Below are 27,355 nucleotides of genomic sequence, written 5' to 3' on the forward strand. Positions count from 1 at the left end.
GAGAAATTAAATGAGATGAGTCATATAAGGCACTTAGCACAGTGCCCACATGGCAAGTATGCAGTGACTGTCAGCTATTATTAATCCCATTAGTTCCCTCCTCCTGTTTCTAGCACCTAGCTTTCCTTTGACCACTAAGATTCAAGATGCAGTTTTAACAATTTTTTCCCGTTTAACCGTGTGTAGAGAAAGAACACTTTCTACTACTGTTTTCATATACATTTATAAGAAGTCAGCTGTAGTATGTGCTATTGTGGGCTAGCCTAGAAACCTAAACATTGAGGGGGTGGGGAGACTCTATTCCAAGTTGCAAATTCAGCTAGACAAACTTCAGATCACAATCTGTTTACCAGCACATAAGAGATCTTAGAGTCAGCCCTTGGTGGAAATAGGCTTATTAATTCCCTTAACTATTCCCTGTGTTCCTACCCAGCTCCATGTTACAGGTCTGGAGATGGAATTGGAAGGGGCTGCAGAACAAGGCTGGGATCAGAAAGAAGTAGAGCTAATCAGGGAGGTCCCCAAGGGACAGATGGGTCTTGGCCTTTACTGTTAGATGAAGTGAAGAACAGAGTAGAGAGATCAATGAGTAAGTTCGTGTAGATTATGGTGGAATAATACACTGAGGTTTTCTCAGTGTAGATACTCAGGGTTATAGTGGCCCCCTAGACCCTCAACAAGTCTCTTCAGCAGAAGACTTGGAAGGATACATGCTACAACGGGTACCTAGTTCTACAGTGGCATCCCCGCTGGCAGGTACCTGCTCCACCAAGTGTATCTGGATTTCCAAAGCATGAGATTTGAAATTAAAACCTTTGCAGACCCTACCCTCAGTTTATCATTTTCTCTGTCTACTTCCCCCTTTCCTGTAGGCCCAGAATCTAGATTTCTCTAGTGAATAGGGGAAAAAAGAGAGGAAAAAAAAAATCAAGAAGGGAAGAAATGATGAAAACTTTCATTGCAGAGTGTCCTGGAAGACACTATTTAAGCTTTTATTGGCAAATGCAAAACTATCTTTTTTTCTCATTTATAAAAGTGAGTTGTCTCTTTCTCATACTTGGGTATGTCCTTGGGTAAAAATCATCAACAGAGTCACTGGTCTGATCACTGGTCATCATAGAGTTCTTTTGTCTTCATCTCACTTACATGTTATAGGTGAAATGGGATAGAGTCCTTATATAAAGGACACTTATAGCTCTCAATAAGGTAACAAATTATGATGGGGATCATTGACTAGGTATGTTTATCTTTTGATTAGTGTACTGAAACAGGTGAACACATTTTCTTTCATGATATAGTGACTCTATAAATTCATATATGGCCAAAATTTTGATAATCTATGTCAAGGTAAATGCGATTAAATGAAGGGAACCATTTGTAAAGCTAAGGAAATAATAAAATACTTCAGCTTGGGAACTTACTGACTTACATGCCTTAAATCTGAGCCAGATTCCCCTCGATACTAGTGTTATGGAAAAAGGATTTGCCCCCTCCCATCTACCTCATGGCCAGATTATAATTTATGATTGCTCTTTTCCATTTTAGCTCCCTTTGTCATTGTAAAGTAATTAGAAGGAAATTCCATACTTTGTTAATTCAAGGAGATTTCAGAGTCAGAGAAATGATGGGATTTGGTGTCTTTGAAAATGACCTTTTCGGGGCGCCTGGGTGGCTCAGTCATTAAGCGTCTGCCTTCAGCTCAGGTCATGATCCCAGGGTTCTGGGATCGAGCCCCGTGTCTGGCTCCCTGCTCAGCGGGGGGAGCCTGCTTCTCCCGCTCCAGCTCCCCATCCTTGTGTTCTCTCACTGTCTCTCTCTGTCAAATAAATAAATAAAATCTTAAAAAAAAAAAAAAAGAAAAAGAAAATGACCTTTTCTTCTGTAATTACATTAAGTTACATACTGATTTCTCTCCTAAGGTTGCTCTTTTTCCTCTGCTTACTGTTCATTCATTCAACAAACATTTATTGTCAGGCTGGAGCCACAGTGAACAAGGGACACTGTGCCTGCCTGCCTCTTGCAAGTTATAGGGGGAGTCCTAGCTTTATTTTTTTTTAAAGATTTTATTTCTTTATTTGAGAGAGAGAGATTGGGAGAGCATAGAGGGAGAGTGAAAAGGAGAAGCAGACTCCTCTGCTGAGCAGAGAGCCCGATGCGGGACTCAATCCCAGAACCCTGGGATCATGACCTGAGCCAAAGGCAGAGGCTTAACCGACTGAGCCACCCAGGTGTCCTGAGTCCTAGCTTTAGATGAAACTTGATACATGACTCAAACATCTTTCAGCCCTGCCTTCCCAACACTGGTTCCACTGTCAGATTTCTTTTCCTAGTTCCAAATGGCTACCAGTAGCTCCTGGAGCTATGTCCTTACTCACTCACTTCTAGCCGGAAGGAGATCCATTCTCCTGTAGCTCAAGTAAAGGACCTGGAATTGAGTTTTGTTGGTCCCAATTGGTCTGACTTGGGTCATGTGCTAATTCCCAACCAGTCAACAAAATAGGGACACAGAATATGTGACAGGCTTACAGTAATCACAGCTCCCTCTTGCCACCAGTCTGAACACTCTGCCTATTGCTGAAAAGCTCGGGGCACTTTTAGGAAACAGAGGAAGGTATGAAATTGGTGCTGGAAGAAACAAGATACATCCACTCCACTCCCTGTCCCTACAAAGCTAATAGCCTCTGAAGAATTGGCAGGATGTTGGGAACTCACAACTCAGTGCATGCATGAATCATTTCTGATACATGAGGGCTAACAAGTGTGAAGCCCTGGAAATTTTCCCCTAGCAACAGAATTCAGGCTGACTTTTCTGTTAAAAACCACCCCTGAGCAGCCACCATATGCTCAAAATTGCTGGCCTCTAGCAGTGATTTAGAAGTAACACCTTTCATGTCCAATTAGCCTACACTTTGATTCATGCAGTGCCTAAGAATTCACCTTTATTTATAAGTGCAAGGCTTCAGATGAATTTGACAAGAGCTACTGAAAGTTAAAGTGTTTGCAAGGATGTTAGTTTCCTCGGTTGATCACGATTTAATTTTCCCCGTGTTGAGCTGGTTAGAGAAAACTGCATATAGGGGGTTCCATCCAAACCTCACATTAGTAGAAATATTCGTTTTCCACCTTGTTTACAACATTATATATTGGATTTAATTCTCACCCCACGTGTTACCCCTCATCATCAATCTAATGCTCTAAATCAGTGTTTCTTAATCTCGGCCACACAGCGTGATCTTTTGGGGAGGTTTCGAAGATATCTATGCCTAGCTCTCAGCCCCAGAGATCCTGTTAGCATCGGTCCAGGGCGTGGGCAAGGTTGAGAACCACTGCTCTAAGTACAACCTTGTTAGATATGAAGTGTCTCCCAGGAAACATGTCCAATTTGCACATATAACTAACTTAAATGCTATAGTCAATCAGTTAAGAAACAACATTGATTTAGGATTAAATCAAGTTCAGAAACAGGGAGAAATGTTCTCTAGGTCAGCAGCAAGCCACCTGTCTGTGCATGCTTTTGCCCCCACCACGGTAGCCACGTCACGTCTCTGCTGCCATCACCCGGGCTAAGCCACCGCCATCTTCCTCAGCCACAAGAGCACGCTCCCAATTCTCTCCTGCCTCTGCTGTCAGAAAGCAGCCAGGGTGAGCTTCTTAAAATATAAATAAGAACATACCACTTCCTTCCACAAAAACCTTCAAAGGCTTCCCACTTCTCATGCTACAAAACATACAAGCTCTCCAGGCCATTGTCTGCTCAACTCCCCTCATTTACTACAGCCTGGCCACCTTGACCTTTCATTTCCTCCACATCTTTTCCATCTCTGGACTTCTGTGTGTGTTGTTCTCTCTCCCTTAAACTCTCACACACACACCCCCGATCTCTTTCCACTAAACATGCAAATATTCTTTGCCTTCCTCACTTTACTTATGGCTACAATCTCAGCTTAAAGTCACTTCCTCAAAGAGGTTGTCCCTGACCCCTAATCTAAAGTGAGTCCCATGTTTTATACTGAGTGCCTGATTTTATATCTTTCCAGTGTGGGGTTATTTTTACGGTATCTGGCTCCCTCTAGACTATAAGCTCCTTGAAGACAAGGACAATTCTGTTTTGGTCACCCAGCACCACTTTCTCTGACCCATAGTAGATGCTCAGTAAATATTCAATGTAAATAAAAGAAGTGTGCTTTACTGTGCCGTTTACTTACATAGAGAGATGTTGTAAGAAATAGATCGTGAACTGTATAGCCATGTTTACTCAACATAGCGTTTAGAATCTTGTTCATTACATTCTATAAGCATTCCCTTTATGAACACCCAGGAGAAGTTTTCCACAGTCCCAGTGTTAGGTATAGTTATGTTTCTCTTGAGTGAACTATTGGTGTTTTGCTATCATATTCCATAAATCATTCAACTTTGATTCTACAATGATTCTATAAATCATTAACCAATTAGGCTTCCCTCTTTGCTTTGACTGATAAGAAGTTCAGGGTCAGATTTGTAAGCCTCCCCACCTCAAACCCTGCCAGCCCTGGAAGAGACGCTCATGATTCTAACTTCATTCTATTTTCATCTAATCAATCCTTCCTTCATTTCCCTCTCTACTCTTTTTTTTTTTTAAGATTTCATTTATTTATTTTAGAGAGAGAATGAGAGAGAGAGAGCACATGAGAGAGGGGAGGGTCAGAGGGAGAAGCAGACTCCATGCTGAGCAGGGAGCCCGATGCGGGACTCGATTCTGGGACTCCAGTATCATGACCTGAGCGGAAGGCAGTCGCTTAACCAACTGAGCCACCTAGGCGCCCCTCTACTCCTCTTTTTTGATTACAATGTATTTATAAGCCATCTTAAATACTCTCTGGAACTAAGCAAGACATAATAAATAAATTAAATAATGACACATGAGTTATTCAAGGAAAAGAGAAAGCATATCTATGTGATGAGTTGTATTTCACTGGATTCAATAAATAAGACCTCTTTTCCCTGCTTGAGAAAGAAGAATCCAACAGAAAAAGACTAGAATGGGTTTAGGCACATGGGTAAGAGTGGGCTTCTTAATCACATCACAAAAAAAGCATTGGAAAACAAAGACCTCTGTATCCAAAGAGAGAGCATAACTTTTACTTTTCTGGACAGATGGATCCCAAAGGGGAAGTGGGAAGGGCCAAGCAAGGCATGCCCAGGTGTGGCTCCAACACTTACCAATCAGGTCATTCTAATTCTCTCCACACTCCTGGGGGAGGTCAGGCCAAGAGTATTAACGCTAATTGATACCCTTCACGTGGAAACTCTAAGTCAAGGGAAAGAACATCCTCTCTCCCCAAACATCACTGACTTGCAAACATTTCTTTAACTAGTAGTTATTTTACAACATAAAGTTTACTGTGTTCATTTTCTGTTGCTGCTATAACAAATTACAAGCTTATCATCTTACATTTCTGAAGACCCAAAATGTATCTCACTAGGCTACAATCAAGGTGTCCGCAGAGCTGTATTCCTACCCGCTCTAGGGGAAAGTCCGTTCTCTGCCTTTTCCAGCTTCTGTGGACCCCTTCGTATCACTCCAACCTCTGCTCCCGTTCTGACGTGTTTGACTCTACTCCCCTGCCTCCCTCCTTCCCTCCTGAGGACACGTGTGACTACATCGAGCCCACCAGGTAATCCCGGAAAATCTCCCCAACTCAAGATCCTTATTTTAATCACATTAACAAAGTCTTCTTTGCCGCATAAGGTAACCTATTGGCAGGTTTGGGGAATTAGGAGGTGGATACCTTTGAGAGATGGTTATTCTGCTTTACCACTGTTACACTAAATTAGGTGTCTGTGGATATGCCAAGGTATGAATTTGGGATATGATTAAAACAACATCAAAGAACTGTCTCCAGTATCTGGAACCATCCACTCAAACTAATTCCTTTATTACAACAGTTAAGTCGAAAGACAGGATAAAAAAAAAATACTTTTTGGCCCTGGAAAAGTAGTCCAGGAATATTTCCAAAGCTGATTTTAACCCTCACAAAAACATCACTTCCTCCTAATCAATAGCCCTCCAGCACGCAGCTGTGATGAAAGAACTATTTTGTTATTCCGCTCCCCCTCCCCCACCCCCACCCCCTGCCCCGCCACCTGGAACTCTCAGCGGTCTCTGAGGTCCTCCAGACCCTCCCACCCCTTCCACCCCCACTCCCAAGATTTCCTGCCCTCCGGTCACTCCACCAGTCCCATTCCCAGAAAGGCCGCAGCATCAGAACAGGGACGTGAAGGTGGGGTAAGAAGTGTTTCCTAAGAACAGGAATGTGAAGATGAGATCTTTGACAGAGAACTTAGGAAATTCCCACAACTCTTTAGGAAGAATCTGACTGGATTTTTAGATCATTTGTCTAGCCCTGCTGCTGGCTCTGGATTTTTTATGTATATTGTTTATTCTCTTGCCTTTCCTTACGCTTGAACAAAAGGTCAAGGCCTCTATAATTCTCAAGGTGAAAACCCTTCAGAATTCAGGGTGGTGACACGCAAAGGGACATTTAATAGATACTTGTTTGTTAATCATGAGCATCCGGCTGTCATTTGCCTGCAAATGCCAATCCTTAATTCCCTCATCTGCTAAAAATACACTCACCTGAATACTTGAAAAGCACGTAGGTTTTAGATAATATCATAAATCATTTCTTTGTATTTTCTCTCACTGGTTTAGGCCGCTGCCCCCTTCTTGCCTATCCCTGCTTTCCTCCAGCCAATTCTATTTTGAGCTGGGTCGGCACTTACTGGTTTGCAAAACTGATCTCACTCTTCCCGGGATCACGTAACGACAACCAGTCACAAAACATACCTCATGGAGAGCCAGAAGACCTGATCTTTAGACTTTATTTTTTTTAAAGATTTTCTTTATTTATTTGACAGAGAGAGACACAGCGAGAGAGAGGGAACACAAGCAGGGGGAGTGTGAGAGGGAGAAGCAGGCTTCCCGCGGAGGAGGGAGCCCGATGCGGGGCTCGATCCCAGGACCCTGGGATCATGACCTGAGCTGAAGGCAGACGCTTAACAGCTGAGCCACCCAGGCGCCCCTGATCTTTAGACTTTAGACTAAAGTCTAAAAGAGAAAACTTTTTGCTGACCATTGAAGGATCAGCCAATGTGATGATTTAAAAAAAAAAAAAAGTGTGAATTTGTCTCAAGAGGTATGGTTAATGCTCATTTATCCCTCACTAATTCTGTATTTTCAAAAGACTATCTGGAACATAATTAGCAGATGTGTTTAGTTATTTTTTTCTCTCCTTCTTGGCTGGGGAGTGAGATCTGGAAGCAGAGTCTGTGGCGCCCACACTGTCCTCAACAGGGCTCCCAGGCAACATGGTGGTTGGAGTGATGGTGGAGCCAGTCCCTGGCAAAGGTGGAGGTCAAGGGCTTGGGCTGCTCCCCCCAGGCCCTGTAATTGACAACACCAAGGGCTGCCTTATGTCACACAAGACCAGATCAGGGTTGTCTCAACTGTCAGTGCTGGGAACTAGCCAAACATGCCATCACTGTCTATCTTGGAGTGAGCCCAAGCCTTGGGTTCAATAGCTTTCCTCATTTTCTAGAACTGATCAGTTTCAATTCAACAATTGTGTCTCCTGGCATCTACACCAGAAAGTATCACCAGGACCCTCAGCTGTGATTTCCTGTGTGTGAGGAAAGCTGCAAGTCTGCACAGAATCTCCTCCAACCTGTCAGATGCTCCTGAAATCCTTATTAGAGATTTATCAGTTTGGCGTGATTGTCTTTAAAATGTATGCTTTCCTTGGGGGCCGGGGGTGGGGGGTAGATTTTAGGCCATCCATTCACTCAACAAATACCCATTTATTGAATACCCATTACTTCCAAGACACTGCTGGATCCTAGAAGTTTGTCTTTGCTTGTAAGTAATTCACAGTCTAGTCAGTTATTAATCGTCTGTAGAACCTCAATGTGTGGGGAAAACAGAGGATGACAGATGTTGGTAAGGGAGCAGGGAAAGAAGGACACCAGTTACTGAGCCAGAGAGGGGAAAATGAGGTGAGGCGAGCTCACCCAGACAAATGAAACATGTCTGACTTCACCAGCTGCTCCGAAAGCCAGGACTGCACAGGCCCTTACACTGGACAGACAGATGGACAGCAAGAGTAGACACCTCCACAGGTCCAGAAGCGCACTTTTTAAAATAGGTCACAGAACTTCAAAAAGACACTCAGAAATCCCCATATACAAGAAAGCACACTGGTTTTTATTATGCTCCAAGCTGCCAGGGTACAATCTACTGAAATAATTGAAATAAATTACTGAACAAATCAGCCCTTTTCACGGTCTCATTGGCCCAAATCACTCGCCTCCCTCCCTTTACCCATGCTCTCACATTCTGAGGTCAGTTTCCCCTCAGTGATGACCCAGGGGAATGAGACAACATTTTCCAAGCCGCAAGATTACTTGTTTATAATTTCCTCTCTTTACAGTCGTTTTTGGCACACATTCCTTCCAAGCCTCAAATTCCCACCAAGGAAACCAGCAGCCATCTCCAGAGGCTTCACTCTTAGCGGGACCAGTAATGTGCTTACACCCCCAGCCCCTTGATTCCTGAAGACCAGTGAGGGGGCAGGTGAGAGTGAGCCCTCCAGCTGCTGGACCCAGCTCCTTCCTGCATTTCTGTGGTTCAGTACCCTTCCCCAGTCATAGATAACCTGTCAACCACCTGATCCTGTGTCCAGGGGACTCCCACTGGCACAACCTCATTTTGCTTCTGACCATCTGTGACAACTGAAGAGAGCCATTGTCTTATCTCTAATTCCCCTTTCAGCCCTTGAGCCTTGAACCTCTGGTCTGGTAGAAATTGCCCTTCCAACTATCCCTGGTGTCCTTGACAATGTGGTAGTTTAAACTACTGAGTGCCTATGGGTTCCAAGAGAAAGACATGATGTTAGTATCACACCCGAGTTCGGCAAGTGAGCCCCCTGACCCGTAAAACAAACAGCTGCATTATAAATGCATCAGGGATACCAGAAAGGATATTAAATTATAAATGTTTATTATTTTCCCCTTCCCCCTCTTCCTGCTCCTACCCCCACTGCTATGGAAGAGAGAAAATACCTCTGACTACTCAGTTTCCCTCCCCTCCAAAGCCCAATGGAGAGCTCCACACAAGCCTTGGGCTTCCTTGTAGGTTGGCAGAAAGAAGACTAAAATATGTACGGAAGGTGCGCTGGTGAAGAGTGGAGGATGGGGCAAAGCTTCAAGGCTGTTGGTAGGCTCTGAAAAATACTGAGAAGATGAATTTAAGAAGCAGTGCTGCGGTTTATGATTTGAATCTCCCTTTGGTGTCTTTATCTTTCACTTATGGTCAGAATGGTTGACAAGAAAAGCATCAGCAAAACCAAGAATAAGAATTCAAAGCCTCAGACCACTAAGCCACTGACCCAGTTGATCTGAGGCACCAAGCCTTGTTACGAAGCTTCTTTCTAGCTTTGAGTGACAGTGCATGTCACAAACCCCCTACTATCGATGGACCTGTCCTTAACAGAACTGGCTAGCCATGCACTGTATGTTGCTGATAAGCTTTCCCAAAACTCTAGTTTTATTTTTAGATGGTTTGAGGAGAAATAGTTGGGGAAAAAAACCTGTGAACAAGGACATAAAATTGGTAGGCGTTACCTTATACAAACTGAGAAAATACTTAACAATAAAGTTACAAGATGGTCTCACAGATACTTATTGCAGAAAGGCTCCAAGAACTGCTTTATCCCAGACTGTCATACATACATCCTCTTTTGATCTTAATTAACCAGAAATTATTATTTCTGGACAGTTGTTAAGAAGTAAAAAACAGTGCCTGGGCCGGAGCCACCTCTGCCAGCAGCATGTACAAGGTAATGCAGAGGTCTGTGGGACCAGCCAGCCTGAGTCTGCTCACCTTCAGAGTCTATGCATCACCTAAAAAGGACTCACCTCACAAAACTTCTGTGAAGGTTAATGAGCTTTCACTCTACTCCGTCCCTGAGGGTCAATCTAAATTTGTGGAGGAGCCAAGGACCTCACTTGAAGAAAGCATTTCACATCTCCGACGTTACTGAGAGCCATATACAAGTTGGTGTCAGGAGATGTACTCACAAACTAAGCCCAGGATGCAGAGCTTGGTTCAATGGGGGTTAGGCAGCTATGAATATCTCCAAAATGCACCTCCTGGATTTTTTCCAAGACTTGGTGTTATTGGTTTTGCTGGCATTGTTTTGGCTAGAGGTTCAAAAATAAAGAAGCTGGTGTATCCACCTGGATTCATGGGACTTGGTGCCTCTCTTTATTATCCACAACAAGCCATCGTATTTGTCCAGGTCAGTGGGGAGAAATTATATGACCGGGGTTTACGAGGATACATAGTTGTAGAAGATTTGTGGAAGAACTTTCAAAAGCCAGGAAATGTGAAGAATTCACCCGGAAATAAATAGAATGCTCCATGCTCTGCCCGTTTTAATCAGTTATAGGTAAACATTGGAAACTCCATGCAGTAAACCAGTATTTCTACAGAAAAATGGCAGAGAAGCCAGTACTGAATATAGTAAATTGGCTTTCTTCTTCAGGACAAACTATACTAGGCTTCTTTGTTATCTTGGGTGATGCCATACTGCAAGCGGACTAATCGGAAATCCTTTCACCTAGAGATAATGTCTAGCCTTAGAACTCCTTGCTCTCAAGCTGCTATTTATGTACATAATTAAAATTCCAAATTAAAAAAAAAAGAAGAAGAAGTGAAAAACAGTGCCTGGATGGCTCAGTGGGTTAAGCGTCTGCCTTCAGCTCAGGCCCTGATCCCAGGGTCCTGGGATCAAGCCCCGCATCGGGCTCCCTGCTCCGCGGGGAGCCTGCTTCTCCCTCTGCCTTTGTCCCTCCCCCCACTTGCGTGTGCACAAGCTCTTTCTCTTTCTCTCTCTCGCAAATGATTTTTTTAAAAAAGCAAAAAATAAAACTTTAAAGAACCCCTATTCTGTGCAGATACTAGACTACAATAAATGAAATAAATAAAGGGAAAAAACCACAAGTACTCAAAATTCTAGGCTTCTGAATAACAAAGAGGTAGACGGAGTAAACATAACCTAGGACAACCACCATGCACAAAAGTATACAATAGAGAAAAATCGTTTAATGTTCTCCAAATTATCTTGTCATCCTTTGGTGGAGAAGTTATTGAGAGCACAAACACATACTCTATCTGCTGGGCTGGTTTATTTCACTATGCCTAGACATTGTCAATAAAGGGCTATATTTGGAACCAATTTACTGCTGTTGTCTTTACAGCTCATACACTTGTTTTGGTTTTACAACTAATACATTTCGGCAGATTCCAGCATCCTCAAATGCACAATATTTTCTCGGTACCTTTGAAAAGCAAGTATAGGTAGAGCATTAGGGGCTCGTCATAATCCTCTGAAGATGAGCTGCTCCGGAATACAGTTTATAACCTTCCACGGCAGCAAGTATCGCATGTGCCTCCTCATAAAAATAAAAGCTCAGTCCTACAGCCTCAAATAAATCTGGAGGAGTCTAAGACAAAATCAGAGAGTGAACCTAGAAGCAATGGGAGAATGTAAATGACGGGAGACAACCCAGATGACATTTAATCCAATCTGTATAGAACAGTGATAATCAGAACACAATAACCACAACTGGTGAGCACCCAAATACCATTTTTTTCTCTGACTTACGCGTTCAAGGTAACAAAGTATGGAAAAAATAAAAAGTATTTTCTATAAATATTTTTACATACGCAATATAGAATTTTATCTCCTTCTATCAGACATTATATCCTCACTATTTTGCCTCATTTCTCAATACTCTTTAAAAGGTCATATTTTGGGGCGCCTGGGTAGCATAGTCGGTTGAGCAATAGATTCTTGGTTTCAGCTCAGGTCTGCTCTCAGGGTCATGAGACTGAGCCCCGTGCTGGGCTCCCTGCTCAGCATGGAGATCGCTTGAGATTCTCTCTCTCCCTCTCCCTCTGCCCCTTCCCCCGAGCTCTTTCTCCCTTTAAGATAAATAAATAAATCTTTAAAAAATATAAAATAAAAGTTTATGTTGTAAGGTTGCTCCATAACTGAAGAGGACCAATCCCCAATTAACTTTTAGGTTGTTTCCAACTGGTAACAATTATAAATACTTTGGTGATAAACTGTCTTATATGTATATATTGTTGTGCACATGTATGATTATTCCTGGGGATACACCATAGAAATAGAATTGCTGAGTCAGAGACAGACCCGTGCTTAGGCATTTGATCTATATTGACAAAGGGCTTGCCAGAAAACTTGAACCAATTTACATTTCCTCCACCTTCATGTATTCACCGACACTGGGTGCCATTCTCTTCATCTTTGTCAATTTGATAGGCCAGAGATTATATCTTGTATAACTGGAATATTTTCACTCCGATATTCATTGGCCCTTATTTGTAAATTGTACATATTCTTTATTTCTTCTCTTGTGGATTATTCTTATTGATTCGAATACACCCTATGTATCAAAGATAACCTTCTTTAACCTTCATATATCATGACCATTTTTTCCCAGTACACTTACCTTTCTTTTTTTAAAATCAAGTATATCAATCATTTTCTTTATGGTGTTCCTCACTTGCTGTTTTATTTCCAAATAGTAACCAACTGTCTAAATACAATATATTGACTACTTCATCTTTTTCCACTGCCACTTATAGACTAAATCCTTACACAGGGGGCATCGGCTTTGTGGCTGAGATTCCTGTTCTGTTTCACTGATTCTTGTGCTGGTGCTATGCTCCTAGTAGAACTCTATAATACATGTTAATGTATCTGAACCCGGTTATCCTGTCATTTTCTTAATTATTAGCTATTCTCACCAATTTCATTTTCCATACAACAACTGTAATCACTCTGTTGTGTTCCCAGTTCAAAAATCCTATTGGAATTATTTTAAACTTATTAAACTGAAGAGGCCTAACATCTTAATGCACAGTTTCTCACCCAAATCCATGTTTCTCCATGTCCTCCTTTTATGTCACTCAACAGAGTGCTTTTTCCAGAAAGGTCTTGCACATTACTAGACACTTTATAGTTTTTGTTGTCATTGTGAAGAGGATACTTTCCATCATATTTTCTAACTAGTTATAGCTGGTACCTGATAGAATTTTTATGGGCCAATAATTCTTTGAAAATTCTTCACAGGAGCACACTATTCCACTTTCATCATCACCCAGGTGTTCGCATTTCCACAGTGACTATATCTAGACAAGGCGGGGAGAGCACTGTTATACCCAAAGTGCCTCAGCCCCGTATTGTAGGTCAGACACGGCCAAAAGGATAATGATATCTGTGTAGCATTCTGCAAACTTTACAATTTTCCCCACATATTACCTCATCTAATATTCACAACACCTGCCTAAAGGGAACGGGATACTCTAGAGTAATCGAGTTGTCATTAGTCTCACCTTAAAGATGAGGAAATAGAGATTCAGATCTGAATCAGTCTCCTGAAAAGCTTAATTAAAATGCAGACATCTGGGTCCCATCCCACACCTATTTCCTCAAAATCTTAGGGGCGGGGTATGAAACCAGGGAATCTGTGTTTTCAACTAGCTCCCCCTGCTGGCTACCATGAAACATTTCGATCACGGAGTCAAAAGGCTACAATTGAACCTTTCTGCCTCCACCTTAGGCATCTATCCCACCATACCTCAATGCAAGCCTAGTAACTGTGAGGGTTTTTTTTTTTTTAAGCAATTTATGAAGAAGCTGGCATTTTTTAAAGTATCTCTTTATATAGGGGATCCTGCAAAAAGCATGCTCTGGTTTGCCACGACAAGCCCCTGTGTACAGGCTTCACTTATCATTCAGTGACTTCTTCCCAAAGTCTTTTTTTTTTTTTTAAAGATTTTATTTATTTATTTGAGAGACAGTGAGAGAGAGAGAGCGAGCACATGAGAGGGGGGAGGGTCAGAGGGAGAAGCAGACTCCCCGCTGAGCAGGGAGCCCGATGCGGGACTCGATCCCGGGACTCCAGGATCATGACCCGAGCCGAAGGCAGTCGATTAACCAACTGAGCCACCCAGGCGCCCTTCCCAAAGTCTTAATTAAAAGACAGCGCCCCTGTACTCTGTGACTAACGTCAGGGTGCCTGGCTGTTATGGCTTCCACAGCCCCAGTGAACCTCAGGACACCTTGGCAGTGGTCCTGCCCTACTGGCCTAGAATCCGACAGCCCCGTGGCTGATGAGAGTTGCCTAGAAAAGTGGCAGAGGGCTCCAAGCACAGATCCCACCCAGCAGAGCCCCACTGCCAGGGATCCTCTCGTGGCAGGTGGGCCAGCACCAGGGGAGGACGCCATTGCTGGTGACCCCATCCTGCCCGTTACTGTACAGAAAAGCTCATGGTGACCCTTCGGGAAACGCCAAAGACTCGTCTACAGAGAAAACCTTCAGTTTGGGGAGAGTTTAACGCATTTTTCAGTCACTCAACCACTATCTGTGGAGTTACAGGGCAGGCCCATGCTAAACTCTGAGACGTGAGAATAAATAATATACAGTGCTGTGCGGCCCAGGGAGCAAGGCGGCGTGGAAAGAGGCTTAATATTTGGAGGGAATTTTGGAGGGAAATTCGGAGGGAGTTTTATGGTTGTGGAAGTTTTCCACACTGACAAGTGCGGAGAAAGCATTCCAGAATTTCTTTCTCCAGAATTCCGGAGGGACCAGCTTAAGCAAAGGCATCATGAGTATAATACATTGCAAGAAGTCTGGATCACTGGAGGGTCAAAAAATAAAAGAAAGCTGGAAGGGTAAGCCAGGGTCGGCTTACAAGGACTCTGTATACTCTTGGAAGGTATTTGAGGTTTATCTTGGAGATGTTCAGGAACCCCAGCTGCGTGAGCTCTGGTGGCAGGAGGGAAAGCACAGCAGCTGCTCCTGGAGACCGGATGTGGATTAGGCGGCTTTGGCAATGACAAGGCTGGGAGGTTGGGCCGCACAAGGTCAGCTGCAAGGATGGTAAAGAGGACTCAGACTCCCAGGCTGCCGAGCAGGTAGAATTGGCAGGATGTGGAGACCAAATGAATGTCGTGGAAGGAAAAGTGAAGCCAAGCAGAACTCTGAGATTCCAGGATGTGGACGTCATGAAATCATGGCTTTTTGAAATTCCTTGAAAACCCTTGACAGGAACAGACTGTTAGTGTGTTCACCCCCGGCTGGCTCCAAGAGTCCTAGAACTAAACAAGCTCTGCCCCCTCCTCCTCCTTCTCCTCCGCCATCAGACAAGCACTGGCAAGGGCAGACCTTTCCTGAACGCGCACCCCACACCCAGAACGAAGGCAGCTTCATTCCCTCAAACTGTCCTCAAAGGTATTGTTCTTTAAGAAGCCATTTGTCCAGTGGTGCCACCTTCCATTTGGGTAGACTTTGCCGTACAAAATCGTCATACTTAGAAAACAAAACAAAACAAAATCGTCATACTCGTGCTCTCTTTTGCTCCCCAAACTTCCAATAAGAAAATCAAGACTTAGGGAAGCTGTAGCTTGCTCAAGCTCCCCGAGTTCATTTGCAGTGAATCCACAGTTCCAACCAGTTCTGCCTTAAAATCCAGGGCAGTTACAACTTCTAATAATTACAACCCCAATCCCTCTGTCATAATACCCATATGCCTAAAGGAGAAAGAAACGTGACCAGGGATGGAAGATGCATGCAGATAAGTGGTAGCTGGTTCACATGGGATCCTCATTGTTGCAGGACACATATACAGAGCTAACAACAACAATAAAAAGTCCTCAACTCAGAGTCCTAACAGATTCTCAGGTAGCCTGTCGGGTTTTCTCCTTGGTCTGTGTTCTGCAGAAACAAGACCTCATGCCTGCACATCAAATAAGAGACCTCCCCAGGCAACTTTTATTTGGGGTGGGGGGGGGGCGGAGAGGAGGGTGGAGGGAGAGAGAGTCTGCTGCTCAGCAAACAAGAAGCATTCCTTGCAAAGAAGGGGAAAGAGCTGCCTGGGGTGGGCCAGTGTAGATGGATGAGAAAGGTTTCAAGCCACATGAAGAGGATTGTGTATGTTGGTAGTTTGAAACTGACCAGGAAGAAATTCACTACCACTCATATTCAGGAAAATATGTCATTTATTTCTAGTTTCATACAGTTTTCTAACTTACTTTAATTTGAAGAAAATCTCAGATGCTTCTGAGTTGGTCCCTTATAAAACAAACATGCCTGTTGTGAGGCTTCAACCAGGTCACAAACATGCACAAGCAGCTCCTAAGAGTGGCCAGGGGAGCTAGGTACGTCACTGCCCCAGATGGGCTCTTCCAGAAAAAAGAAGAGTGGGGGATGAGGGTCAGTTCAGAGAGGGGAAAGGCGAGGCTGCTCCTGAAGATGTCCAGTCAGCTAAGCATGATGAGAGTCAGAATCAAGAATTTTCATTTAAACTCTCCATTTCTTATAGCCCCCTAGACACAGACTATTGTGATGACTAGCCCTGGCTTTTGAACAGCTTAGAAAGAGTTTTTATGCCCCCTTAGGGTAAACATGATTTGTTCATTTTCCAGGTGAGAGAGACCTACTGGCTTGCTCAACATCTCACCAAATGAGTCACAAAGTGTGGACTTAGATTCAGACATGAACAAAAATTATCTGAAACTTGGATATAAGGCCAAGAGCATGAAACTGTCCTTTTGCTGTCATGCTGGGGCACCCTCCCCCCAGGGATTAATAATCTGGGGGAATGTACCTTTGTACAGGTGCATGTTAACTTGTAAATCTTGTCAGGTAGACATGCAAAGATTTCCCAGTTAGTAGAAAAGACAACACCGAAGGCTATTTTTTCCATAGGACAACAACTAGTTTCCCATTGAACCTAGTCACTTCCTTCCAACCTTCTGCTTTTTAAGTACCTATAAATGTCAGTTCTTCAAAATGTTCCTTGTATAAGATTTGTCACCTTACTGGTTCTATCAATAAGTTAATAAATCTTTGACATATCTTCATCCTATATTTACCTGAGAGCACCACATTTTTACTTTTCTTAAAATTCAATTTCTTGCTATGTATATCATCTAGTGTTTCTTCCTCCGAAATAGCACCTTTATGGTATTACATGCACACACTTCATCAGGTCTGCCTCATCCTACCTCCCAAAAAGAGTACACTCAACATGAGCCATGCAGGCAGCTAGCTAAGTGCTGGGAATGAAAGGGTGGCTTCCTCCCAGCTGACCCAGCATTTCCACCATTCCAGTTCTTTGAATTCATCATCTATGCATCATGTTGACTTCAAAAGACTGCTCTTGGCAGATGAGATGGCCAGTCCACCACCTAACAAGGGAGGGACTTTGGATCAGGTTCCTCGTGCTGCTGATGAGCTGGGCTGAGGGTTTGAGCTGGCTTACAGGGAACAACCAACACTTCCTCATCCAGGTTTGCAAATGACATGCAGGGCCAGACAGGAGGTTACTGAAATGCCCAGGGGAGTAGGCTCAGAGCCCGCCTGGGACATTCTCTTTCTGGGTGAAACTAACTGATCCTCAAGAGAGCCAACCACTAACTTAGACTTCATTAGCACCTCATCCAGCTCACAAAATTAACCACTCCCATCTGCACAAAGAACTACAAGGAAGCAAAAAGTTTAATGGATTTGGAGAAGGCCTTCATTTTACATCTTAACAGGTCACTGACAACTTTTCACACTTTATTGAGAGAACCAACGGAGCCATTAGCACGTCATTTGACTCACTCTCTTTAAAACCTCTCTAAGCTCAGTAAACAACTCTAATAGCTCCAAGAATAGACGGTGATCTGGGATTGTAGCCTGACGGAGGTCTGCCAGGCAGATTTGCTGGCTGCAGGCGCTTCCCAGCAGTCAGTGTCTTGCCAGGGAGCTTCAAGCTGCAGCTCAGTGCATTTTGAAGGACTTTCTTCCACCTGAGCTGCCCTGGTGTTCCATTTCTGTACCATGTGCTCAGCTTCAACCGCGTATATTAGGAACTGTGCTGTGTACCATGTGGTATATGAAGTGTGGACATTCTGTCCTCAAGGGTCTTCCTATCCAGTGAGGGATACAAGACATAGATCTAAATAGCTACCATTTGGGATAGAAAGTGACCAGTAGGGGCACCTGGGTGGCTCAGTGGGCTAAGCGTCTGCCTCCAGGCCAGGTCATGATCCCAGGGTCCTGGAATCGAGTCCTGCATTGGGCTCTCCACTCAGTGGTGAGTCCGCTTCTCCCTCTGCCCTTCTCTCTGTGATCTCTCTGGCTCTCACTCTCTCTCAAATAAATAAATAAAATCTTTTTTAAAAAGTAGCCAGTAATTCATAAGTATAATACACTTTTGTGCCAGTTAAGGTGCACTGGAGATTCAGTGGAGAGCAAGTCCTTACTAAAGGTTCAGGAAGCATTTGTTGAATGAAGGAGAGTAGGTAATAATTGCTCAGCGTTTACTATGGACCAGACTGTGTGCCAGGCATTTTCTCATTTAATACGCTCTTTACAGGTGCTCTCTTTAGTAGGTGATGTTATCCCCATTTTTAACAAATAAGAAAGGAGGGGCTCAGAGATGTTAGGTGACTTTCCCAAGGTCACTCAGATTGTGAATAGCAAAGGTAGGTATCCGACACAGAACCATCTGACTTAAAAGATCCTGCTCTTTCAGCCTCACTACCTTTACTATTAGCATTGCAGGGCCTCCCTTCCTTCTGTGCTGTCTGACTGATCTGTTTCCGAACTGAGGAACTTTGCAGGACAGCCAGACCCTGTGCGCTTACCTCCCCCAGTAAAGCCAGTGTAGCTGGTGAACCACCCCCTGTCGCTCCCCCAGGACACCCTGAGTAACTCACGGCCATCCCTGGGACGCAGCTTATACCTGTCGTCCAGAAAGTCTTCTCTGATGAAGTTCCGCAGAGCGTGTGTGCGTGGGTGTGTGCGTGCGCGCATGCGCCCTGCGTGTTCCCACCCCCACCAGCACCCACACTCATGCGTGCACACGCAGTAATACAGCAATGGCCTTACTGTGTGCTCCCATCGCCCTCCGCACTGGCCCAGCATGGTGTTTACTACGTGACGCTGTGCCCAGCCTTGCGGGTGAACCCCTCCTCCCCACCCTCTAGGACAGGAGGAATTCTAGCTGGTCTTTCTACTCCCAACGCTGAGCGCAGTCCAGGAACCCCATAAACCCTGGAGTCGGGGAAGGACAGACAGAAGGGAAAACTCTGCCCGGAGTCTCCTCCCGCCCCGCGGCCTCACTGGGCTGGCACTCCCTCGGGCAGGTGCAATTCCCTGCAGCCAAAGCTGGGGCCGGAGGGGAAGCGGGCCAGAGGGAAGAGCCCAGAGCGCTCCTGTGACAAAGGTCAGAGCCACTGCTGAGGAACATCTGCAGAATGACCAGGCATCTGATGGCCCTGGGCCTGTAGGTCCTGGGACGCTCCTGGAGGGTCTCCAGAACAGCCGTTCCCGACCCGCCTGTTCTGGGCTCACCAGAGGCAGGAAATTCCATGTTGTAATGGTTGGATTTCTTCCCTTCATTCCTGACCCATGACTAGGTAGTGAATTGGTCATTAAAGAAACCACTTAGGCAGATTTCAGGAACATCTGACCGCGCTCCAAGCATGCAGGGAGAGGAAAATGAAACAGGACCAACCTCGGGGCCACACAGTCTCACCTTCATTCCCGTTGCTTGCCTGACATGGGAAAGGGAATCAAAATGTTTGGAAGCCCTTCTTCTGTCAGCATCGTGGCCAGCGTTGCATGGAGCTGCGTTCACCACGTCAACATACACATTTGAAAGCTCTTTTGGGCGAGCGGCGGCAGCCATGTTATCAAGCTGCACACCTGTTAATGTGGGCAGATTAGAAACATTGTTCCTGGTGTCTAGGGACGCAGCGCTTTTCAACAAGTACTTTTCAGAGAATGAGCCATTGAGAGGTACTTAGCCTACATGTAGCCCAGGAACCTAAAAACAAATAAAAGTCCAATCAGTCCTGAATCAACAACTCTGAGCAACAGGCTGGAGAATGGGGCGGCGGGCATGTGCAGAGAGCTGGTGATAAAGGTTACTACCTGGTAGATCTTTCTCTCCTGCACAGCTAATGGTTGGAGGAACCAAAAATCATCTTTACACTGCATTTGCACATTTTTTGATCAAGTAAGGAAAAAAATCACATTTTACTTCCTTTTTCTAAAAAGAGATTAAATGTGGGGGAGGGGATTTAAATTCACTCTTTCCATTCGCCATGAGGATTTTGCATTCCATGTGATCCATCTCAGTTTAGTTTCAAGCTGAGACTTTATTTCATTTCCAGACATGTACAGAGTGGTCCGTACCCCTCCATTACTTCTTCCTTTTGAACACAATTGCGTGGCGAGGCACTAAGCCTGCTGGGTAAATCAAACTGTCAACTTTCCACCCTATGCACACCCTTTAGGTCTGTGAAAGCAAACCCGGACAACACCTCCTCCTGCACCTAACATTCAATATTGTGATAAATCAGGTGAGCTAAAGCACTGGACTATTTAATTAAAAAAAACTTTTTAAAAATAAATATTAAGCCCTTCTTGTTTCATTATTAGCTTTGCCTTATAGACTATAAAATATGTAGGTGGGTTACTGTTCTTGGTTTTTATGGTTTTATTAACATTTCAGAGACAGACCAAAGCAGAGAGATTTCGAGCAAAGAAGCTGTTTACACAGTTCTGTATCCTGAAAGGTGGCTCCAACGGAACAAAAGAAAAAAATAACCGAACCAAGAAAGGGTCCAGCATCCTTTTCCTTTCAAGAGCTTGATATTCGAGGGCCTAATAGGGATCCACGAGTAGCCTACAGAGTGCCCTCATGGCACAAATAATATTCACCTTGGTTGAGAAATGTGGACTTAGCTGAGCCCATCTGCTCTTACTGCAGGCCAAGGTTGCCTTTCATTTGGAAATCATGCTGTCAGCTTGGTTTAGAATATACATGGTGAGGCATATGCTTCTTACTGCCCAGGAAGAGGTTGTCATGGAGAAATGTGAAGCCTCCTGACGAAAGCTTGCATTTATGGACTCTCCTCTTCTCTTCTCCCCTAGTTACTGTGACAGTGGGAGGCAAGCAGCACTTGCTCGGACTATATGACACCGCCGGACAGGTAACGTTTTGCTATTTTGATTCATTAAGGGTTTGGGAGTGGGGAGAATGATCCATGTGGCTAGGCATATGGGAACAGATATTACCTCTTCTGATCACTTGGGACAAATTTATTGTCTATCTAAATGACAACCAGTGGTACATTCTTTTTTTTTTTTTTTAAAGATTATTTTTTTATTCATGAGAGACAGAGAGAGAGGGAGAGGCAGAGAGAGAAGCAGGCTTCCCGCTGAGCGGGGAGCCCGATGCGGGACTCAATCCCAGGACCCCGGGATCATGACCCGAGCCGAAGGCAGATGCTCAACCATCTGAGCCACCCAGGCGCCCCCAGTGGTACATTCTTAATCTTAACAATGTTTATAATTACAAAACAACCAAATCATTACATTACTCAAAGTGTTGATGGGCAAATAACGATTCATTCATTGGTTGATGACTATCAATAACAAAATAACATATTTGGCCAAGAGCCTCAATTTCTTCCTACCCACACCAATTTTGAATTTAGAATGAATGAGTCAACTTTATAAATTTTACTTTCACCCATTTTTTTTCACATTATATTCTTTGCCCAGCCTTTATTTGAATTGCCTAATGAGCCCTGGAAAGGTCTAAAAAGAGATGGAGGGTGGGTGGGGGTGGGGGAGGGAGATGGATTAAGTGTTTGAAAGAAGAAAAGCCGGGATCCTGAATGGTTTCTAAAAGTGAGGGTCGAGCCCTGAATAACTGGAGGTTGACTCTAAATTCTCTCAGCTTCTTGAAATAACCTCACTCTGTCAGAGATATGTCTTCAAGTTGGAGAACGTGGCCAACCAGTAATGTAAGGCCATAGACTAGAAAGAACCCTCAACACTTATCACTTAGCACATGCCCTACTCGGATAAAAATGCCACCTCATCTTTCTTTCCTCGCACCTCATACTCCACTATGAAACGTTTCTAATGTTACAAATTCATGGGTTGAGCAACTGATGGCTGTGGCCCAATTTCTTTGATAGAGCTTTTGTTACCATTGGGTCATTTATTTAGGTCAAAGTCAGCGGGTTGTTCATACATCTTAAGTCCTTTGGAGTGAACACTGACCATGCTCTTTCCCGCTCTGAGTTTCCTGGTCATTGTTCTTTGTAGTTATGCATTTGTCTAGGCCTTTTGTTCACAATTATCTGGAGATGTGTCTTTTTGCTCAACTTGAAAACTCTGTACTAGGAAAAATAATAATACATGGAATTCCTTTGGGGGTTTCTGTATGTATTTGCAAGGACCATGTATAAATGCCTATGGGACATTAGAGGCTGATGTACGATAGGCCTGGACAGTGCGGAACTTGGAAAATCTTGCACCAGACTCAAGACTTCTAAAAATTAGTCAGTTATCCTTCATTTGCAGATGGTTGTTTTAGCCAGCTACTCTCAGGAACCGGGGGTGCAGGAGGCTTCTCCCATTGATATCAAGACACACAATTAGGAAATGATGTTCCAAATGCCTAAATCAGAAACTTGGTTCAGCTCCTCTGGGTTAAGGTACAGAGGCCTCAGTGCACCTGCTACTTGACTGCCCCCCCCACCAGAAAGCCTTCCAGCAATAGAGGTACACTGTTTTTTGGACTGAATTTGCCTACTTTCATTCAGTCATATAGTCATTAGGGTGTCCCCATTCATCAGAATCTCACAGCCTGGAAGAGAGAGTTTACACCCTTCATCCTCATAGTCAGAGTTTATGAATACAATCTAGTTTGAAAAGTTCAGTACAGCAAGGATTATTGCCTGGCTCTGAAACCTCTCTGTTTCCCTCACCTTCTAAAAAGCTCCCTTTGCCCCTCACGCCCATCCAGTGCTCCCCTCTTCTATATCAATCCATGACAATTGTTAGTTTCTACCCATTCATTGTCCCCAGAACAAACTCCCTAAGCCTCTGTTTAATTTCAAATCCAATATAACTATTTAAAAGCTCCTATAAAGTTTAATTATTCTTTCCCACTGCTGTCCATTTTAGAAAAAATTTTAAATAACACTAGTATAAGACTTGAAGCTCTAAAACAGTATAAAAATATCCTTAAACTCCAAATTGAAGAAAATAGAATAATCCAAACCTGACACAGAAGAAGTGATGGGCACTGATAAAATATCACAACAAGTGGGTTATAAATATTCAACTTAACTTGTACTCTAATGCTTTCCACCAGCTACTTTGAAAGCTCAAAAGTGGACAACGTTCATGGAGGGGCATGCAGCTTGGGGAAAAGGAATCAGAACACATCTTAAGATTCCTTCTAGGCCTAAAATTCTGTGATTAGGACTTTAACAGACTATTTAAAGAAAGCCTAAAAGACCTGGGGTAATTAAAATGATTTGAGGCCAGACCCAAGGGAAACCTTCCAGCAGCAAAGGATTATTAAATATTGGATTGTGTTGCCACCTAAAGGGTGACATGTAATTCATTTTGTACAATAGTGGTGGTTCTCAAACTTGAGCAGATATCAGAATCACATGCAGCCCCTGGGCCCCTGGGCCCCACTTTCAGAATTTCTGATTCTACAGGTCTGGAATGGGGCCCAAGAATTTGCATTTCTAACAGGCTTCCTGGTGCCTTGACTGCTGGTCTGTACACCATATTTTAAGAAACACTTCTGGGGCACCTGGGTGGCTCAGTTGGTTAAGTGTCTGGCTCTTGGTCTCAGCCCCAGTCTTGATCATAAGGTCATGAGTTCAAGCCCAGTGCTGGGGAAAAAAAAAAGAATCACTGTTCCGGAACCTTGCCACTCAAAGTGATGGTCCACCAGCAGCATCAACATCACCAGGGAGCTTTTTGGGAATGCAGATTCTCAGGCTCCAGCCTACTGAATCTGAAAATTCATTTTAGGAAGATCCCCACATGATCCATATGCGAAGCACTACTCTAGAAGTCTCTGGTGATCAAAGCATGGCTCTAACATTAGGAGGATGCAATGGAAAATACCCCTTACCTGAGCTGATTCCCCTGGTTCCACACCTCTGCCAATATAAGGGCTTTGTGACACATTTAACTTAGAAGCATGATCCCAAAATACCCATTGCCTGCCTCAGGCAGGATCATCCACTGTCCTCAGTTATATTTCAGCAAACGTCACTGAGGTCACAAGGTTAAGGAACATTCAACTCATTCAAAAATACTCATATGGCCAGAGTTACTAAGAAAGAGAGGTGATCTCAAAACCAACTGATTAATCTCTGAACCACAAAAAAGAAATAAGTCTGAAACCAACTCTAGAATGCTATCTTGCTGGGAATAATTAGATTTTCTGACATGAATAAACCAGGAAGTAGTGTCCCTCCTCTTTGTCTTGAGCTAACTGTGGGTCAGAGTTGATGAAAACAACCTCAAGAGGCACAGGTTCTGAAAAGTAAAGTGATCGGAACTTGGTATTTCTACCCTCAAAGTCAGTGCTAGACAAAATGCTTTAACCTGGCTCTGTCCACATGGCCATACCTAGTCATACGACTGTGGCCCCACCAGCGCCCCCTCCATAGACATGCTCCTGGCCCTTCAGAAGCCCACCAAGCATTTGCTAAAGACAATTTAGAATGAAGTCACAGGGGGGCGCCTGGGTGGCTCAGTCCTTAAGGGTCTGCCTTTGGCTCAGGTCATGATCCCAGGGTCCTGGGATCGAGCCCCGCATCGGGCTCCCTGCTCCATGGGAAGCCTGCTTCTCCCTCTCCCACTCCCCCTGCTTGTGTTCCCTCTGTTTAATAGCAGTAGCTATTAAACATGAGCTCCCTCCCCAAAGCCCTGAAACAAAGGAATATTGGGACTTGGAGTAGAATCCTTTGAAAACAAAGGGTCTTCAGAACTCTGGTTCATCTATTAGGTAGAATTCCAAACATTAAGTTAAGACAATGAGGTGAGGGATTTTTTGCAGGCTGACTCTGCATGTGACCCCTCAGCTCACACTGGAGAGGCAGTAAGGCCGGGCCTGGATGCCAAATCTATTGAGGTTGTGCCAAGTCATGCTGTACAGCACAGGCCCCTGGTAGTGTATTACTAAAAGTTTCTGAAAGGGATTTCTAGAGTTCAGATCTTTGGCTCAGCTACAAAGAGTCCCAGAGCTGACTTTTCCATGACGTACTTGCAGGCCAGTGTGTTTCGAGTGCGTCATCAGAGACCAAGCAGAGAACAGGATGCTGGGGTAGGGACGCTGCAGTGAAGCCTGGGCATTCGCCAACCGAGGAATGCCAAACTGGGGGACCGGTCTGTCCCAGGTCATGGCTCAGAGCCAGGCAACCTCCCATCCTGCTCCCAGTCACCTAGAACGGAGCCTGCCATGGCAGGAGACATCTTGCCCCCTCCTGTCAGTGAGCCCTCAGCTGAACGAGCCATGTGGGTGAAGCCCTACTCAGATCGTGACCCCTCAGGCCTAACTCCAGGATGGACATATCTCATAGGCCACATTTGCAAAAGTGGTGTTGGCGGCACCATCAGGGAAGAATAGGGATCTCCTGGTGTCAGGAGCTGGGTATCTCAGCAGGATGAACCCCCAGGTTCTCTGCACACAAGCGCCACAGGATGGGGGGCTAACCGTATGTGGGCAAGCATGGAATGGTGTCTGTCACTGCGAAGCCACAGCCCCCAGCAGCTCAGCTGTCACCAGTGACTAGGGAAGTGTGGGGGTAGAAAGGCCGTCAGCCACATGCCACCCTCAGCCAGGACTGCACACCGTGTGTCTTCACCTGCCCTGATTCCACAAGCTCCTCTGCCCCCGAGAGCTTGATGAGGCATGAGAGGCAAGTACAGCTGGGGTTCACTCATGGCAACCCAGGGTCCACTTGGAAGGACATGAGCCTTCTCTTTGGCCATTGGCTGACCCCATGGGGCCATCTGGAGCACAGAACCTGGCATCAACCCTCCACATAAAGTTTGCCTAACACCTCAAAACAAATGTTTTTTCCCCAATGAGCAACTCAACTTTTCTTGCTCATAGGTATCTTAGTGTGGTTTCAGAGGTGTGCAATTTGGAGATTAGGAAGAAGTTTGCTAACAAGAAGTTTGCTAACACAATCTTACTTCTCAAATTATCAAAAAAAAAATTGAGCTGTAGGGACATTGATTCAGAGGTGTAATTAGAATACGCAAGTACGTGGGTCTTGTTACTAGTCAGTTTAGAAAAAGTGAATTTCAGATTCAGCCCTGGTATCCACTGAGGGCGGATTCACTGAAGCTATTGTTCACGGGGATGGACTCTTGACCACTAGAGAACTTACTACATTCAGGACGGTGCTCTAAGTGGTCGACACATACGAATGCACTTTATTCTCAAACAACCTTATGGGGCAAGCACTACTATCAACTTCATTTTACAGATAAAGAAACAGGCCAAGAGAATTTACCCAATGTCACACAGTAGTCACAGACAGTGCTGGGATTTGAACCCAGAGAATGTGTCTCCCCGGCCCACGCTTTTAAGCACTGTGCTACACTCCCACCCTCTGGCTATTGTTCACATTTTCCAAACCAAGCCTGACAGATATGAGTGTACTTATGGGGGAAGACGAAAATGAGACTTATGCTAAAATCTAGGATAAATGTCACTAAACCCAAGAGGACTTGGAAGCAGAATTCTATTTCCAAATGATTGTGGGTAGGGGATGGGGTGGGTTTGGGAGTTGGGAGAGGGGTAGTCTCAATGCAACTCTCCTTGTCACTCAAAGTGTGGTCCCTGGACCCGCGGCATCAGCATCACCTGGAAACTTGTTAGAAATAAATTCTCAGGCTTCATCCCAGACCTGCTGCTGAATGAGAAGCCGCACATTAACAAGATTCAGGGGTGCCTAGAGTCTGAGAAGGATTGGTCGAATCGTTCCACTTCCTCACCACCTGGACCACGACGCTCTGGCTAATCCAAACATGTGTGGAAGGCGTGTGGCCATCTGACGAGGCTGCCCATGAACTGTTCTTTCTTCGTAGTGGCCCACAGTCATCCTAGAGCACCGGATCTGCCTTCAAACCAGTCTCCCACCGTCGGGGTAAAGTTAGTGGAAAGTACTCAAAAGCCTACCTTGCCCCAGCTCCCTCCCTATCCCCTGAAGCCCCCCCCCCCAGCCCCCTCGTCCATTTTAGCCCTCCAAACCCCACCCAAGTCTCAGTTTTAGATTGACACACTGTCTCCTCTGACACACTGTCTCCTCTGACACACTGTCTCCCCTGACACACTGTCTCCTCTGACACACTGTCTCCTCTGACACACTGTCTCCCCTGACACACTGTC

At 44.6% G+C, this 27,355-nt stretch overlaps 1 protein-coding gene and 1 pseudogene across 1 annotated transcript in view; both read left to right on the forward strand.

Moving 5' to 3' along the window:
* RHOJ (ras homolog family member J) overlaps window positions 1-27,355 on the forward strand; it is an 80,406-nt gene that overhangs the window by 36,235 nt on the left and 16,816 nt on the right. Inside the window, exon 2 of the mRNA XM_025870497.2 lies at window positions 21,061-21,119. Within this exon, the coding sequence (XP_025726282.1) occupies window positions 21,061-21,119 (59 nt within the window). The remainder of the gene's footprint in view (window positions 1-21,060; window positions 21,120-27,355) is intronic.
* Window positions 9,864-10,577, forward strand: LOC112822749 (MICOS complex subunit MIC26 pseudogene; annotated as a pseudogene).

This window comes from Callorhinus ursinus, unplaced genomic scaffold (genome assembly GCF_003265705.2).
Source record: "Callorhinus ursinus isolate GAN/ISIS: 27379988/994484 unplaced genomic scaffold, GSC_fseal_2.0 scaffold8, whole genome shotgun sequence".
Classification (NCBI taxonomy): domain Eukaryota; kingdom Metazoa; phylum Chordata; class Mammalia; order Carnivora; family Otariidae; genus Callorhinus; species Callorhinus ursinus.